The sequence below is a fragment of the Tarenaya hassleriana genome, unplaced genomic scaffold, assembly GCF_000463585.1.
Source record: "Tarenaya hassleriana unplaced genomic scaffold, ASM46358v1 Cleome22, whole genome shotgun sequence".
Classification (NCBI taxonomy): domain Eukaryota; kingdom Viridiplantae; phylum Streptophyta; class Magnoliopsida; order Brassicales; family Cleomaceae; genus Tarenaya; species Tarenaya hassleriana.
This window is the reverse complement of record NW_010965541.1, coordinates 1,596,128-1,614,995: the sequence shown is the minus strand read 5'-3', so window position 1 is coordinate 1,614,995 and position 18,868 is coordinate 1,596,128. Positions and strand designations below refer to the sequence as shown.

Sequence of the window (18,868 nt, the reverse complement as noted above, 5' to 3'; positions counted from 1 at the left end):
ACATAAATATAAATTATATATATATATATCTATAAATTACGGGCCGGGTGGATTTCGGGCCGGACTCGATTTGACTCTAACTTTTTTCGGGTCGGATTGACCCGCCCATTTATTTATCGGACTTATATTATTAGGTCCGAACCCTTAATTTTTCGGATGAATTTCGGGCCGGACTTCGGACTTCGGATTCTATTGACACCCCTAAATTTTTCTAACAGTGGAACACGATGGATGATATAATTATATATACACGTGGCTCTGTTGTGGCTCTGTTCCTCACTCTTCGAACACCATCCTCTGTTTTCTCTTTCCCCGACCGTTACTCTTTATTATTATTATCTTCAATAATTTTCTCTCTAATCTCGATTAATTTATTGGTTAGTTATGTTAATCACACATAGCTAATCTCGATTAAAGTTAGAATTTCGCATCGGTTCTACTTATCTTCTAGAATGGAACCCGACAACAAATTTCTAAATTTAAAATATCTAAACAAGTTTTTAACAACATCATTCCAGTTTACGAGGTACAGAAATACATATTCAGCTCGTATACAAACTATAAAAAAATAAAAGGAAATTAAAAGCATATAATCATAGCACCATGCATATGATATGTAGCCTATTATATGTTTTATGATATTTGTATATTAACATGTAGTAATTATTAAATTTATTTTTACCAAAAAATAGTTATTAAATTTTATGGGGAGAAAGAAAAGCAACAACATTCAGCAAAGCACATTTAACAAAAAAAAAACATTAAGTAGCACAAGATTTAAAAGGAAAGTAAAAAAAAGCAATAAATCCACCCCTTAAATGAGGGCTGGAGAAGTTGGGAGAGGTGAAACGCGTCGGATAATTAAATTAACTTAATTAATCAGAGCAGTTAAGACTAATCGTACATAAAAAGGCCATTAAAAAATCAGTGATAGTTTTACATCACGTGCCTTCATCGCCTTACACCACGTGCCTTCTACGCTCACATTTTATTTCAGTTATTTCTAGGTTTGTAATTTTTGGATTCTAGTAAAAATGTATTCATTCGGTGTCTTCGGTTTCGGTTTTGTTTCAATCGCATTTTTAACGAAATTTATAATATATATATATATACACTATTTTAAATGGTTTTGTATTTAATTCATTTTTTCATTTCATAAAATAATATATTTTTAAAATTAATCAGCTGGATTCAGTTCTATTTTTATATCTCGATGAAAAGATATTATAATATAAAAATATATGTTCTGATATTGAAAAACAACAAGTTAATTGTTTATATTGACTTGTTCAACCGATAACAATTATTGAATCATCTCTGATTAAATATACATATGACACAGATAGTTGACAAATTTGGCATATGAAAATAATCGAATCGAAGCTCCAATTGATGTGATTGATCATTGACCATCGCTTTGTATGGTTGCATATATATTCAATTACTATTAAAAAAAAACTTCATTCTTACCCACCAATAACATTATAAAAGTTTCCGTGAGCTCTTAGCTTCACATACACTTATATATAATAATATACGAAAAATATTATATTATACACGAAAAATACTACATATTCTCTTCTTTTTTTAAAGACAAATGCTACATTACATATATTTGTTTTCCTCTGGACCAGCATTATAATGTTCAAACCTCCCATTTTCAAAATTTTATTTCCTAAAAAAGCCACGATCTTGTAATATGCTTCAAAATCCGTACCCATTTGTGTTGTATTTTACCATTAGATATATAAATTTTGTATATTTTTCGTACGGTTTGTCCAAGAAAAAGGGAAGTCTACGCCTCCCGGCTTCATCTCGACGACCGATTCTTGTGTTTGAATGCAAGATATAAAATTTAATAAATATGTTCTTAAGTTGAAAAATAAAAACAAATTCGAAAAGAACTTTCATTGAATATAAAATCAAATGAAAAACACCTTTTTTTAAAAAAGAAAAAGGGATAATTCCATTTAAAACCCTGTACTTTTCTCTCGTCTCAATTTAAACCATATACTTTTTTTTATTCAAAAAAACATTGTACTTTTAAAAATTGGTAATTAAAACTCTATACTTTTAAAAATTGGCAAATAAAACCGTGAACGAAAAACAATATTATTTAATGCTGACATGACATCCTAATCATCTGCCACATCATCAATCTCTAATATTTAATAACATTAATTAATAAAAAATAAAAATAAAATAATAAAAATGAAAATGAAAATTTAAAAATTATATATATTCATAAAAATTATACACATATAAAAACATGTTTATAAAAATTTTAAAATTATATACATATATAAATATATTTATATATACATATATACATATATATATATTCTAAAAAAACATTATATATATATATATATATGATTTTTAGGAAAAAAATCATATAACACACATACATAAAACATATTTATATATACACACATTATATATATAAATATGTTTTATATGTATGTGTGATATATACATGCTTTTCTAAAAATCATATATATATGTGACATATGCATGATTTTTAGAAAAAAAATTCTTTTCTAAAAATCATATATATATATGTGACATATGCATGATTTTTAGAAAAAAAATACGTATACCACATATGCATATTTTTATTATTATTTTATTTTTATTTTGTATTAATTAATATTATTAAATATTAGGGATTGATGATGTGGCAGATGACTAGGATGCAATGTCAGTATTAAATAATATATTTTTTCATTCAGGGTTTTATTTGCCAATTTTTAAAAGTATAGAGTTTTAATTGCCAATTTTTAAAAGTTATTAAATAATATATTTTTTCATTCAGGGTTTTATTTGCCAATTTTTAAAAGTATAGAGTTTTAATTGCCAATTTTTAAAAGTACAATGTTTTTTTGGATAAAAAAAAAGTAGAGGGTTTAAATTGCGACGAGAGAAAAGTACAGAGTTTTAAATGGAATTATAAACAATTCTATTAATAAAAAGGTATTCCAAAATTTAATTGAATTAAATATAAAAACGAATGGTTATTATTTTTCAAAATCGAAAAAATGAATCCAAAACTAATTCAACTGAATCCAAATTAAAATATGAAATTATGATCCTACCTATTTGAGATGATCTACGCGAACGACTTTATTAGTATTGCTATGCTAAATAAATCATATCATTACTGGAAGGATTTGTGCATGGATCACTGATCTGAACGAGTGTATTGGTCGAATGATCGATCACGTACCTATTTTAATATCTGTTGCTACTTCAAAAATCGAATGCATAATTAAGGTAAGTGAATATCTGTGACAAAATAATAAATTATGTCAATTAAATAACTCGTGAAATATATTATAGAGCGCCGAAGGAAAACATATATACACGTACCGTACGCGGCTTTATTTAGGGGAAAAAAATTATATCATGAAACCCTCTACCTCATGTAGAGGTGTCTCCATCCATAAATCCGACCCTTCACAAAACAACGGGCAATGGCACCTCGTAATTATCGAATATTTGCTGGGGTATTTAGTACACTGACCGTTTCTCGAATCCGATTACGTGGCAGGTTTTCCGGCTGCCCGGAAAAGCACATATTCTAAGTCTCGTCACAGCCGTTGGATCAGAATCCGATTCTTTTTCGAAACGGCAAAACCGCCAAGTTGATAAAAGAAAGAAATCCTAACCCGACTTTCTTAACTATGGTTAAGTCAACTAACCCTCCCCCCTTCCCACAGAAAAGAATGACTCTGTCTGCGAAACAGGTCATGAATCTTCCGAATATTTACAGGCATGCCATCGACGTTCTTGGCTATAAATTCGACGTCTGATACTCGCTAGGTTTGCCGAACCAACCACCCTCCGGGGCCTTCTAAAGAAAAGCCCCTGTCTCTCTCTCCTCTCCCTCTCTTCCTTTCAAAATCTTTTTTTTTTAAATTCCACAGAAACAAAAAGAACAATGGTGACCACATCGTCAAGAACGAGGTCAAGTGGACCAGTGCTGCGGTCTCTCTCGCCGTCGGGCCGTTTCTGCGGCTCGTACGCAAACACCGTGCCATCTTCGTCGTCGTCAGCTTTCGCTTCCTCCACCAGTTCGAGTTTCTCGTCTCCGTCGTCGGCGTTCTTCAGTAGCCATCATCAGCAGTACCACCACCACCATCACCGTTCTGCATCGCCGACGCGTGTAAACCTCTACACGACATACAAAATCATTTACCAACAGATCTATTGCCGTCTCGAAGCCTAGCAGCCACCAGATTTCCGAGCCGAGGAAGAGGTGCATGTGCTCGCCGACTACGCATCCCGGATCGTTTCGATGCAGTCTCCACAAGAACGTCGCGAATCCCCACGGTCAAGGTGCGGCGTCCTATCCGTCGAATCGATTGAATATGCGAAGATCGGCGATGACGAATTCTCTGGTGAGAATCGGAGGAGTCGAAGGAGAATGGGTTAGGAGAGCTCTGACGGCGTTGATTCGACCATCGTCGCACCATCTGAAGAGACGAGCCGCGTTTCAGCCTCGTCCGAGCCGGCTCTCGGTCATGTCAAAAGGCGACGATCATTGATCGGTCTATAGATCCGAGCAATCAGGTTTGTTCTTCTTTTTGAAAACCGCCACAGGCAAAACGTTTCTGGTATAGAAATGGTTCAAGAGGTACGGATCCGGCTAAGTCGTCTGGTTCTCAATCGAGCGATGTCTCGGATCTGCACGGGCGAGTTGCTCCGAGTCTGGACAAGGAGGTGTCGAGTCAAGACGCCGCGAAATCTGCGGCGATGGTGCTGAGCCAACCCGGACCGTGTTTTGTAAACGGAGACAAAACGAGGCACCGTGATAAAGTTTTTTTGTTGGGTGATGATGAGAGATGCATTGTACATACTCATGTTGCTATTGAAGCGCACAATTTCGGACTCCCAAATGACCTAAATTCGAAATCAGAACCCTAACTGAACCGGTAATTGGACTACAAAGGACTGTGGAATCATTTGAATTCAAATTTGCCATCGAGAGAGATTGGTTGGAGTTTGTGTATCGGTGAGGTTGAACTCGTTCGTTGTGTTCACAGCGTTGGGTTCACCGTCATGCGTTCCGTCAGCTTTCCCGTCTTCCGTTGACCCGTCCGGTTTGCCGTCTCGTCCGTTATGACATCCGTTATTTTCCAGGTTCTCGTTACGTGTAAGGTATATATTCTTTCCTTTTTTATTTATTTCGTTATGTTTCATTCGATTTCTTTCCTTGTTTGTTTGGTGTTTTTTTTTGGTTTCCTTCTTTTTGCAGGTTGCGTTCGATGGAGAGCCGTTGAGCGAATCTTTATGCGAAATATGGACAGGAGGGAGAAAGGAAAATTGGGGAAACTATTTTATGGACTGAAAACGAACATAAAATTAAACCTAAAGAGAAGTTGACCCGAAAAATCTTGTGGGAGGAGTTGAAACGAAAACAGAGCCTGACACTTTGGGTATTTCATATTTACATGGATTGAGAAATAAATTAATAAATAACATCAGAAAAAATAGAAAATAGAAAATTTTAATTAAGTTCAATCTTAATGGTTTATTAAAACAATAAACGACCTTGAAGTTCAAAATCAAACACCGGTATGAACATGTGAAAGAAATTCGTGGATCGCAACCCCAGAAAGGGGAAATAAAAAAGAGATGGCAGAAAGTGAAAATTAAGGAGATAAAGGAGGGTACTTTGGGAAAATAAAAGTATAAGGGGCATTATTAAATGGAGGAAGAAATTAAAGAGCACAGAAAAAGCCCACAGAGTGGGCATGCACGTCTTTGCTTATCTGGAAGATTATGTTTTTAAAATTTTTAAACATACCACTAGAGAAATCTTTATGCGCCCAGACAGATTGGTACAGATGTCCCTATTCTTTTTTTACTAATTATTTATCATTTAATGTTTAATAATATCATAAATAAAAATCAATATAATTCTTTATTAGTCGATTGCATACTATTTTCTACTCCCTCCGTTTCAGATTAATTGTAGTTTTAGGATTTTTCACATTTTTTAAGAAAATAGAGAAAAAGACACATATAACCTTATTTAATGATAAAAATAATATTATCACTAATAATTTATTGGAATTTGGGAGGGATAAAATTGGAAACTATTGTAAAAAACTATCTTGGAAATGTAGAATGACAAATATTTTGAAACATGGAAAATAAACTAAAACTACAAATATTTTGAAACGGAGGGAGTAATTAATAACGTTTATTAGTTTATATGACTTCCGTAAATATGAGATTTCAATCACCGATTTTTTGGGGGGCAAAAACAAAAGTAATTATGTAGGGAATGTGAATATAATAAATTTAATTTTGATTGTTTTTTTTATTACTTTTGGTGAGATGGCAACTCACTATGTGCATCGTGAGATGTGATCATATCAAATCCGATGAGGTAATGAGGCATTTTCCTGAGTTAGGGGGGAGATCATTTATATTTTAAAAAACCCCCCGTAAATAAAATACAATAGTTTCTTATACAAATTTAAAAGTAAATATACAGGCAGATCTCGAAAGTTAAATTCACGCTTAAATTAAGGCCAACTTGGACCGGTTGTATGAGTTAATATTACGGTTATAAATAATAAAATCAAATTATTTAGTTTAAAAATAAATTTAAAAATCGATTCATTTAATTAATAAAACGTAAATTAAATATAAGAATAATTTAAATTTTAAACAAAAACAAAAAATTTCAATAATATTCTTTCAATATAAATTCAATAAAAAATTAATTAAAAAATTAAATAAATTTAGTTTCGAAATATGTAATATCTAGACTCGGTTGGCGTGAAGAGGTGGAAAATCTGGTTGAGATAATGACTGAAAATAATGGCGTTGGGTTCTGTTGGTCAAGTGTGCAAAGCGTGTGAGATGAATGATGATGTTCAACCAAACCAAACTCCAAAAATGCTCTTTGATTAATTAATTAATTAATTAACAAATATCCTCACGATTTCGACATTTCATTCCAATCCCATAAAATACCTCTTCATTTATATAACTATTACTAAAGACTTAAAAAAATAGATATCATTTTGGCCATAATTTTGTTGAAAATGTCAATCTATAGAATTTTTAAAAAATTAATATTTATTTTTTTGTGAATTAGTTTTTAATGGTATAATATTCCAACTTGCTTCCGTTATAGTTTAGGGGGGGTTTCTCTGTAAATTATGACTTTTTATTCCTCAAACTTATTATTTGGTATCGAATAATGTTTAAACATAGAAGTATTGCCTCTCTTTTTTTTATATAATGTTCGAAGAATTAATAAGTTTTTAAAAAAATCAGATTTGAACATTTTAAAAATCAACAAAGTTGGAATTATTTATGTCAACTCAACTGCGTCACGTAAACTTTGCCGTGGATAGTTTTAGTAAAAAAAAAAACGATACAATCGTAATGGACACGAAGTTTGTGGTCACACCATCTACGTTAGGTCAAACCGACCTTAAAAGGAAAACAACAAAATCATATGAATTTTGATTTATATATATATATATATATATAGGTATGGACCGAGTGGCAATGCATAATGGCCATTCTAAGTGCCCCATTTTTCTCCGGATATTCCCAATGTTGGAGGTTCCAATTTTTAAACAAAGACTTGCCTCCTATCCTATAATTGTTTGTTTCCATGTAAAATGACTACACACACATATACATATACATATACATATATATTAAAATAAAAGTATGTATATGTTGGGAATGTGTTGTGCAACCACATGTACGGTTCGGTTTATCAGTTTTGGATATTGGGTGTAATGATTTGCGGGAGCTTTGATTGAAGAATGAGAGATAAACTTTGTTTTGCAATGAGGGCAAATGCAAAAAGACATCGTGGAAAAAAGGGGAAGAGGAGAAAGATATTATTCATTTTATTTTTCTCAATTTTCAGATTTCATATATAGTCATAGTTTTGATAATATCCACTACGATCGAGTAATATCAAGAAATGCCAACTCTAATTTTGATTTTTGAAATTGTTTTTTTTTTCTTATATAATACTTATAATAGTATCTTTTGTAGTAAAAAAGGAATTACCGTCCATAAAAAAACATGATATAGATGACTCTAGATCTGCATGTTCCGGGTACATAACATGTTACGATCTTTTGGCATCTTTTTCTACAGCCGAAAAATGTCTGATATATAAATATATAGTCTTTGTATTGGGTTGGAGGTTAACGGCGTTTTCTTCCATAGAGGAATGAATGCGTTTGATTATGCCAAAGTCACGAGGAATGAACAAATTCAGAGAAAAAAGGGACAAACTTTATGAAATGGGTGATGGAGAAACAGACGTTATGGATGAGGGGAATGACCCACAGACAGAACATGTGATTGGAACATGTGAAGACGCTCCAAAGGGATTACGTTTCTCGTGCCTTCTTATATAATGTCTTTTTTTTTATAACCGAACATCCTCGACCGAGTACAGACTAATCTCGGGATCGAAAACCAACCATGTGATTTGAATTATACGCTCTTTCCCCAACTTGAGGATCGAATTCAGGACGGAACAGACGAGCGTCAGGTGAAGGTTAATGTCTCTTTCTTGGAATCATTGGAAGGAAAATTTTCATTAAAAAAAAATCATTGGAAGGAAACAAAAAACTATGGGTTTCACATGTACTCTGTGAATATCTCTCTCTTTCTCGCGTGGATGAAGCAAAACAAGCCACTAATTTGTTCGTATTCGTATATTGCTCTTATTAATATTGACTCTGTATAGCTCTCACAACCATACATCTCATATTATTCCCATTCCAAAACTCCCCCACACAAAAAATTTATACATATGTATATATATATATATATTCTCTCATTCACTGAAATTTTTTTAACACACGTTACAGATGACATGTAACCAAGGTGAACCTTAGTTATCAACGTGAGGTCTTTTTTTTTTACGGGGGATTAGTTATGAACAGAGTTAGAAGATGTTGATGGAATAACTGAGCCATAGGCTTATGAGATGAATGCAAATTCAACCAGAAGATGAGAGAAAAATATAAGAATCTATTATACCAAAATCTATTATAAGAATCTGAAAAAGAAATACAAAAGACTAATGCTATTCCCTAAAAGAATCAAAGTTTCATATTCTTTTCTACCACAAAAAAAAAGTTAAAGATAAGGTATGGTCCATCACGAGTCACGACCGTTCTACAAAATTCCAAAAGATTTGAGGCAAAGGAAAACCACAAACACACATCCCAATGATTTGGAACACAACGTCCAAATTTCCAAATTAACGTTAAACTGATGACCCATCCAATATGCATGAGTCATCATTACCAAGCAACGTTCCCACTCCAGCCCCATCATTTTCTTTTATCTTTTAAATTCCAAAATGATGATGATGATGATGATGATGATGACACATGAATCTATACGCATAAAAACAAAAAGAGTTCTACGCATGGAAGTAAGACAATAACTGGCTCTAGAGTCAAACAAAAACCACGCAGTTTGAACGTGACAAAGACAACAACTTCATACCAAATAATTTCAAAAAAAAAAAAAAAACAAATGGACAGATTTCACAACACCAAGAAATCAAAATCCAAGATTCTAACAGTTTAATAAAAGCATACACAACAGGAAACTATATGTTATAGATTTATGTGTATATTATTATGCACACATGCTTCCATATTTTGCTTCACCAAACCAGCCATTACCTTTCTCTTGTTTTATTGAGTTTGATCCCCAAAGAACATAACACGGATTCTTAAATCAAATCAGACATAACCATGGGAAGTGGAAAGGCAAAGACTTTGAAAAATGGAAATTTTTGTTACTTAGAATGAAGTGAGTTTGATTGGAATTTCAGACAGTTTGGAGAAAACGTTATTCGGACAAAGGAGGGTTTCAAGAGTCGACAACCTTAGTTGCAGCTGCAGAGGCATAGCTTACGCTGCTGTCCCGTGTGCTCTTGCATTGGCTTGACTGCTCATATCTCAGGAACTTTATCTTCATCTTCGTCGAACAATTTCTCAGCGTCTGATTTCAAATCCATACAGAAATCAAATGTCAGTTTCTTCACACAACACGTGAATGTTTATCGTAGTCAGCCAGAAAAAACCCAGAAATTTCCATGTCTTTAAAGAGGTTTTCATGTTGTATCAAATCCGACGGCCATAAAGCTGAAATCATCGGTGGATACGAGAGGCAAAAATGTGTGTGTGTATAAATATATAAGAGTGGAGAGAGCAGAGATTAGACTCACATGGAGAAAAACACTGATCGGATGGCGGCCACAGATTGTGTTCTTGTATTCCCGCAAGTACTGTTTGAAAGTATCGGGGTCTCCTGTCTCTATTATGTCCATGCCCATCCTGTCCAAGGCTTCAATGGACTTGTATATCGGACCATGTTTCTTGTCATAGTGCATGTAATCAAACCTGCCCATAGTTAGGCATTCGAAGATTAATCAATACATGCACATAAACGAAATACAAGCTTAAGGCCCCAAAAGGATTAGGATCTGTTGTTTGGAAATGACAAGGGCGAAGACTCAGCAAATGAGGAAACTTCAGGCACATTGGAGTCCTGAAAAAATGTCTTGTTAATGTATACCCGATGCAAATGAATGCAACACTCAGAAAAAAGATTAAGAAATATAATGGTACTACCTATATCGCAATGTGTACATTTTGTTTCAGGAACCCATATATAAGAACTTTCACAAACAGACAGGCTTGCCATGAGACAGTACAATAATAAGTGACCCAACTAGATGGGTACTCGGTAAGCACAGAAGAATAAGAATATATTGCATATTAAATTTGATAATGAAGCAATATAAGATGGAGATTCTCCCACAATATGTGCATACCGAGCACAAAATAGCATAGAGTGAATCTAGCCGAACATACCGTGAGCCCCAGTGACAAAAATCCGAGGAAACAGAGAAAAAGTTCCTAGGATCATCAGCATATTTGGCTAACAGTTGTCCATACAAGGCTTCGCTTTCAGCACTTAGTGCGCCAACCAAGATGGGAACAACTTTTACTTCATGCCTGGACATTGGTGGTTGATAAGATTGAGAATGGAGACTAGTAGCACATTATTTTCAAGTTAAATTTAACCATAGCAGACGTGTTTAACGCTTATTACCCCTCAAATACTTTAGCTAGATATGGCAAATGCATTTCCATGCTGTGCTCCGCCTCATCAACACGGAGATTCATCAGTTCAAATTTTCCAGTAGCTTTTAGCTCCTCAATAACTGGCAGATGAAACAAACGCAGTTTGAACGTGACAAAGACAACAACTTCATACCAAATAATTTCAAAAAAAAAAAAAAAACAAATGGACAGATTTCACAACACCAAGAAATCAAAATCCAAGATTCTAACAGTTTAATAAAAGCATACACAACAGGAAACTATATGTTATAGATTTATGTGTATATTATTATGCACACATGCTTCCATATTTTGCTTCACCAAACCAGCCATTACCTTTCTCTTGTTTTATTGAGTTTGATCCCCAAAGAACATAACACGGATTCTTAAATCAAATCAGACATAACCATGGGAAGTGGAAAGGCAAAGACTTTGAAAAATGGAAATTTTTGTTACTTAGAATGAAGTGAGTTTGATTGGAATTTCAGACAGTTTGGAGAAAACGTTATTCGGACAAAGGAGGGTTTCAAGAGTCGACAACCTTAGTTGCAGCTGCAGAGGCATAGCTTACGCTGCTGTCCCGTGTGCTCTTGCATTGGCTTGACTGCTCATATCTCAGGAACTTTATCTTCATCTTCGTCGAACAATTTCTCAGCGTCTGATTTCAAATCCATACAGAAATCAAATGTCAGTTTCTTCACACAACACGTGAATGTTTATCGTAGTCAGCCAGAAAAAACCCAGAAATTTCCATGTCTTTAAAGAGGTTTTCATGTTGTATCAAATCCGACGGCCATAAAGCTGAAATCATCGGTGGATACGAGAGGCAAAAATGTGTGTGTGTATAAATATATAAGAGTGGAGAGAGCAGAGATTAGACTCACATGGAGAAAAACACTGATCGGATGGCGGCCACAGATTGTGTTCTTGTATTCCCGCAAGTACTGTTTGAAAGTATCGGGGTCTCCTGTCTCTATTATGTCCATGCCCATCCTGTCCAAGGCTTCAATGGACTTGTATATCGGACCATGTTTCTTGTCATAGTGCATGTAATCAAACCTGCCCATAGTTAGGCATTCGAAGATTAATCAATACATGCACATAAACGAAATACAAGCTTAAGGCCCCAAAAGGATTAGGATCTGTTGTTTGGAAATGACAAGGGCGAAGACTCAGCAAATGAGGAAACTTCAGGCACATTGGAGTCCTGAAAAAATGTCTTGTTAATGTATACCCGATGCAAATGAATGCAACACTCAGAAAAAAGATTAAGAAATATAATGGTACTACCTATATCGCAATGTGTACATTTTGTTTCAGGAACCCATATATAAGAACTTTCACAAACAGACAGGCTTGCCATGAGACAGTACAATAATAAGTGACCCAACTAGATGGGTACTCGGTAAGCACAGAAGAATAAGAATATATTGCATATTAAATTTGATAATGAAGCAATATAAGATGGAGATTCTCCCACAATATGTGCATACCGAGCACAAAATAGCATAGAGTGAATCTAGCCGAACATACCGTGAGCCCCAGTGACAAAAATCCGAGGAAACAGAGAAAAAGTTCCTAGGATCATCAGCATATTTGGCTAACAGTTGTCCATACAAGGCTTCGCTTTCAGCACTTAGTGCGCCAACCAAGATGGGAACAACTTTTACTTCATGCCTGGACATTGGTGGTTGATAAGATTGAGAATGGAGACTAGTAGCACATTATTTTCAAGTTAAATTTAACCATAGCAGACGTGTTTAACGCTTATTACCCCTCAAATACTTTAGCTAGATATGGCAAATGCATTTCCATGCTGTGCTCCGCCTCATCAACACGGAGATTCATCAGTTCAAATTTTCCAGTAGCTTTTAGCTCCTCAATAACTGGCAGATGAAACAAACAGTTCATACAGAGAATGCTCAAAGAAAATTCTGCAACCTTGACAAGTGATCTCAAACATCTCCACAAATCTTTCTAGTGTGCTTATTGCTCACTTGCACGTTTACGGAGTAAATTAAAACCAATCACCTCTCACAATATTTGTTTAAATCGAACATATTCAACGATAGAGTTCTCATAATAGACTAGAGAAAAACAAAATGTACTCTGGTGATAGAAGTGCTACCATCAAATCTTTTAAACCTGTCATAATCCTAGATGTGATATAAACTTAAACAATCAATACCTTCCAAATCAATGGGTAAATCGCCAATGGGAGTCCTGTACACTGTAGCGGTTGAAAGAGCACATTTTGGGGTGTAATAGTGGTGAGATGGGCCGAGGAGGAATACCCGACAACTGCAACCATAAAGGCTTCTTGAACTTAGCATCACAAATAGATACAACAAAATATTCAACAAGAGGCAAACACCAAAACCTAATTTTCTTAAATGCAGAACCGAATCCCCGAGAAAGCGGGACAAAGTAAAGAGAAGAAAAGTGAAGAATCTTACAAGACTGTAGGGTCTATATTCGCAAATGCGTATGCGGCAGCAGGACCAGAATATGAATAGCCGGCATGCCTAATACCAATTCCATCATCAAATGTCCCAAACAACGAAATATTGTATTCTACAGATTGTATAGAAAAACTGAAATGCGTAAACAACTTACGGAGCAATCACACCCCGTACGTCCGGTGACTTAGCCAATCCCGTGGCTTCGAGCCATTTCCCGAGCTCTTCAGCCAACTCAGTCGCTGAGCAAGTCGAACAAACAGAACCCATTTCGGATACGATTACACAATTTTCTCGCAAAGTTAACAACCCAACATCGAGACAATCAGATTCGACTTAGAGTAGTTACTCCAAAGCAACGCAAATGCACAACCCCACTTGGTGTGCATAACACTATTAAATCTCTAATACGTGAAATTTGAGATGGCAGTAACTCAAAAAAGACATGATTCTACTGATTCTAGTATCCTATAGCTCACAAACATGATCCTTAGCATATGAGACTGTCTTTCAATTGGGGATTTCTCACTAAAAGAGCAGTCTCTTTGCTGTCCCAGCTAAAGAACACAAGATCACGGAAAAGGCATACGAAATTCCTTCGAAATTGAACACGATGAAGCTTATTGGAAGTAAAACTGAAGCTTACAATCATCGGTGTACCAAGAGCCTGCATGCGAAGCCTTTCTCACTGTGGCCATTGATTTCCCAGATTCGTTCGAGGGAAATTGAACCAAGGAAACGACACGGAATTTTCCGAGAGATGAACGAAGAGAATCTCCGATTCCCGGAGAAATTAAGCTTCGCTCCGATGGCGAACACTTTGCCGAATATTCCCCTCTTGCCTTGCACTCTTACCAAAAAGACTTAAAGTGATCCACCAAAAAAAAAAAAAGAGAGAGAAGAGAGGAAATATTTTAAAAAATAACAAAACGCTGCCGTTTAGGGATAATTCAGACGGTTCGCATTTCGTGACGTAAAGAGCAAGACGGGGCAAAATTCGTGTCGTTTTTTTTTACTTTCTCCACGAAATGCATTCCATCTTTGTCAATAAGGGTTTTAAGAAAACGTCAAAACCGAAACGTAAAAATAATAGATTCCTTCTGGTTTTTCGGGAAAACGTATGCACATCTTGTAGTTTCAATCTTATATAAGGCAACTGCGCGTAGTTTTTTAACGCAGTGTTCACACAACATGGGAATCAATCCAGCAGCAGCAGAAGAAAAAAAAAGAGTGAAGAAAAAAACCGAATGAACAAACTGAAACAATCGTTTACAAAAAGTAAGCCAAAGAATCAAAAGTATTTGAATACAACATTTCAAACGCGACAAAAGGAAAAAAATGTGTGGAATTTTCATAAATATGACCAAACCAAGAGAGCAGAGGCAGACACAACAGTGAAACATAAATAACTGATGATGAACCTCTGTGTCCTGTGAAACAAACAAGACAGGGCCTCCACCTTGCTTGCTAAGAATGAACTATTATACCAATCCAATATGATATAGGTTTATGAATCTGATAACTTCAAAAGGGACAAACTTTCTGCATGGTGTATGCGACATGGTTCCAGAAGTTTCCGATTCTGAGGACGGAAACTTCTGCAAAAGACTCCGGCCCTTTGCCACCGGACAAAGAACTGGCAAAACGTCAAACCCAATCCGGCAAGGAACAAACAAATATACCTGCATTTAAAGTACAAGGATGAGAACCCACATGTTAGATGCCCTAGGCATGAGCATGACAATGGGATATATGTAGATATCCCTCTGACAGAACATGGATCTCTTTTATAAACATATAATAATGCTCAAATTCATCAAAGAATCCAATAATCTGTTTTCACATAATCAAGAATCCAGTGTTCTTCATCCTACACTTTCTGTATGGCATTAAGGGTTTAAGAATATAGCTTATGATCTTATATGCAATCTACCAAGAACAGAAGAAAAATTTGCAAATGAAGAGTTGGGTTCAGTAGTCCATATCAAGCAACGGGTCTTATTACCTGTAATGGCTGGAAGTTTTCGTCCAGAAAACAAATGCAAGCTGAAACTATCTATTATGCTTCACTGACTTTAGTGCAATGCTGAGATGTGTTCCAGGACATGTTGGAGTTTTGGAACACGGCGACGGAACAAGGGCTCCAGCCGAAATGACGGGACACCAATCTGCCACCTCTTAGCATCATACATCTCGTTCCATGCCTGAACTATTTCATCGATCTTGAACCCCATTCCTGCAACGATCACAACACAGATTCATTACAGCAAGCCACTTATCGACGATTCAAAGAAACAGGACGAAACGACAAAAGAAAGGGATCAGGTAATAACGAGCTCTGTCACCTTCATGTGTGGTTTCGTTTGAGCAGTGATTCTTTATCATAACAGCTATGTCGGTGGGAGAAGCTCCAGCCAGTTCAAACTTCTCAACAGCGACTTCTAAACACTCTTCCCATGTCAGTAGGCCAAGTCTGTACTCCACAATGGAACGCTCGTAAAGGAGCGTGCCCCACAAGAGGTATATCTGAGAACTCATATTCGAGCCTTGCTCCATTGCAAATTCCTCGGCAGCTGCTTCTTTAATCAGTGTGTCGAAGCCCATTTTCTGCAGCTGAGATTTGTAGTTATCGTGCTTAGACAGTCCATTCAGACGTCGTTCCACCATTTCCTCCCACATCTGCATACCTCTCTCCATGCTGTCCTCAGCCCGATTGTAGAGCTGTAAGACCTCTTGGGAAGGTCCACTTTCCAAATGAGTCTTATTTCCCGTCGCATAGTACCAGCAAAGCTTGGCTTGCTCAAACTGCTGTTGCCCAAGAGCGAGAAGAGCTTCATAGAAGTCGGGTTTGATCTTCAAGGCTTCTTCATATTTAGTTGCAGCTTTGCCATACTCCTGTTGTGTCCATTCAAATGCTGATTTTATTTGATTCAGAATAGATTCTTTTGAACCATCTTCGGAAATTAGTACCCGTTTCCTCGCCTTTGACATGTGGACGTTTCCCCAATTGAACATGGCCAGAGCTGCCATTTCCTGGAACTTATCAGCAGCTATATCAAAGAGTTCTTGGGCATCCTCACACGTAACGGTATCTTCCATTGCCTCTGAATAAAACTTCATGCCGAGCTCGTGGAGATCCAAGTAAGAATCTGAATCGAACCCGACGTGGTTCTTGAACACTCGGGCGAATTGGACGACCCAATCCTCGATGCAAGGAGAGCCCTTTTCGGATTCCACACTCTCCCTTCCACTCCAATTCTCCGAAATGCTACTCGGCCTCTGTTCCTCGATGATCACCCCGTCATAAGCTGGTTCTTGATCAGGACTTACTTCGGCTATATACAATCTAAGAGAGCCTCCAGAATCACCAGAGGATTCAGCCAACCTGAGCTCGTCTGTCGTAGTGATTGTGACCAAATCACCTTCCGGGTCCCTATATTTCACTAGGACGCCCTTCAAACCCGGAAATCTATCCCGGATAATATCCCTCACCAGCCTGATGCTAGAATTCATAGGCAACTGAGCCCACCTTATATCCTCTCCTAAAACCAACTTCACCGTCCTAGCCACCGATTTCTCCTCATTATTTACACCTTTGGTAACTTCTTCGGCTTCTCCAATGGCATTCTTCGTGGTAATCACTTCTTTATCCTTTAAAGTTCTAGCCTTTTTCTCCGTTACAACGGCCTTATCTACCGGTTTCTTCTTTCCCGGTTTCTTCTTCTCTCTTACAATGGCATTATCTTCCAGCAGCTTCTTCTCCTCAACCTTCTCTTCCCCTCTCTCTTTCACATCTTCCCTCTCCTCCTTTTCAACTTTCTGCTCCTTCTTCTTCTTCTTCTTCTTCAAATCCTCCTTCACTGACTTACGAGAGCGTGTAACCGGCTGGACATTAACCAGATTCTTAGTCAATTCATCAACATCAACGCCCTTCTCCACCAACGCATTCCTCACCCTCTCGAACATATCATTAGCAGACAAATTGTTAGGCTCAAAGTTCAACACAACCCTAGTATCCCTAAAAGCCAAATCCAACTTGTTCAAAGCCTCGTAACACCTAGCTCTCTTCAGCAGAGCCTTGCTATACCTAGGAGAAGCCTCGAGGGCCAAGTTGCACTCGTTAATGGCGTTAGGGTACTCTCCTAAACCCATCTGCATATAACAAGCCGCCATGTTCGTGCGCAAGGAAGCTACATCTATGTGGTTCTTGGGCAAGAGCTTAAGTGCTTTCTCGTACTTTGACTTAGCACTGTCGTATTCGCGCTTCTGGAAGAGTTTGTTGCCTTCGTCTTTGAGCTCCTGCGACCTGCTGATGAAGATTTCGGTGTCTTCGTCGAAAATTTTCGCCGTCCGGTGGTCGGAGGCTTTCCCCGGAAGCTTTCCGACTCCGGCGGAATCGCTGGCCTTCGTAGCTTCCAAGTTCTTCTTCTTCCCTGTCGGCTTCCCCATCAATGGAACAGAAGAATCGACCCAGAAAACACTACAGAACAATAAACAAATTGAACAAAAAGAACAACACGAAAACAGAGGAATAACGCTTCGAGGCAACGATTCAGACAAGGATTTGTGGGAAGAAGGAAATGTGACGCGAAGAAGCTTTGTCTGTCTTTTGTTGGGTTGGCTTCTTTTGCTGAAATGCCGTGTCTGGTTGCAGAGAAAACGTAAAAGGTAAGAGAAGGAGAGAGAGAGAGAGAACAAGTTGTGGAATTGGTAGCCTTAGGGTTGGGGTTTCCTGTCGTCGGCGTCAAATGTCAATATTCCGACCAAGTCTCGAGTTTTGACTTCACGCGCTTCTTTAGCGTGTGAGCTTACGTTTCACTCGGTTCCAAGGAAACAGGAAAAACACAAATTAAGTTAGGGAAAATTTAATTTTTTTTATACCATTTGGTGTTCCTTTCGTGAGAATCTTTGTTTTACTAAATGTCTCCCTATATCGAGCTTTCTATTAAATGTAATTTTAAAATGTATGATCTGTGCAATTGTAAATTTAATTTGTCCGTTTTTCTTCCACTAAGGTTTTTGCCCATTTTTTTATTCAAACGTTTCACATAATTTGAATTTATAAATATTAGTTTTAAATGTTAATCTCGAAACGGAAAACGTATAGTTTTTTGTTGCGATATCTATCTGACGTTTTTTATGGTTTTTTTATTAATATTCTTTTAACTAATAACAAAATATCCAAAATACTCGACCTGTTATTGTAAAACTCTAGAAAATTTCAAAATTATTTAAGTTATTTGATTAGTTCGAAATTATTCACTA

At 36.5% G+C, this 18,868-nt stretch overlaps 3 protein-coding genes and 1 pseudogene across 3 annotated transcripts; 1 reads left to right on the top strand and 3 right to left on the bottom strand.

Moving 5' to 3' along the window:
- The first annotated feature begins 3,818 nt into the window (after positions 1–3,818).
- Positions 3,819–5,932, top strand: LOC104815029 (annotated as a pseudogene).
- Positions 5,933–9,729: 3,797 nt separating this feature from the next.
- On the bottom strand, positions 9,730–11,477 carry LOC104815144 (protein MEMO1-like). Its single transcript, XM_010543462.1, has 5 exons — positions 11,444–11,477; positions 11,134–11,290; positions 10,893–11,036; positions 10,244–10,418; positions 9,730–10,017 (listed from the first exon to the last, which is right to left on the bottom strand). The coding sequence occupies exons 1-5, from the start codon at positions 11,475–11,477 to the stop codon at positions 9,886–9,888; spliced, it is 642 nt and encodes a 213-aa protein (XP_010541764.1). The 3' UTR covers positions 9,730–9,885.
- A 37-nt stretch (positions 11,478–11,514) lies between these two features.
- On the bottom strand, positions 11,515–14,488 carry LOC104815027 (protein MEMO1-like). The gene is made up of 8 exons (XM_010543315.2): positions 14,250–14,488; positions 13,761–13,845; positions 13,601–13,669; positions 13,333–13,445; positions 12,919–13,030; positions 12,678–12,821; positions 12,029–12,203; positions 11,515–11,802 (listed from the first exon to the last, which is right to left on the bottom strand). The coding sequence occupies exons 1-8, from the start codon at positions 14,299–14,301 to the stop codon at positions 11,671–11,673; spliced, it is 882 nt and encodes a 293-aa protein (XP_010541617.1). The 5' UTR covers positions 14,302–14,488; the 3' UTR covers positions 11,515–11,670.
- A 346-nt stretch (positions 14,489–14,834) lies between these two features.
- Positions 14,835–18,325, bottom strand: LOC104815026. The gene is made up of 3 exons (XM_010543314.2): positions 15,949–18,325; positions 15,609–15,839; positions 14,835–15,285 (listed from the first exon to the last, which is right to left on the bottom strand). The coding sequence occupies exons 1-2, from the start codon at positions 18,050–18,052 to the stop codon at positions 15,679–15,681; spliced, it is 2,265 nt and encodes a 754-aa protein (XP_010541616.1). The 5' UTR covers positions 18,053–18,325; the 3' UTR covers positions 14,835–15,285; positions 15,609–15,678.
- Between the last annotated feature and the right edge of the window lie 543 nt (positions 18,326–18,868).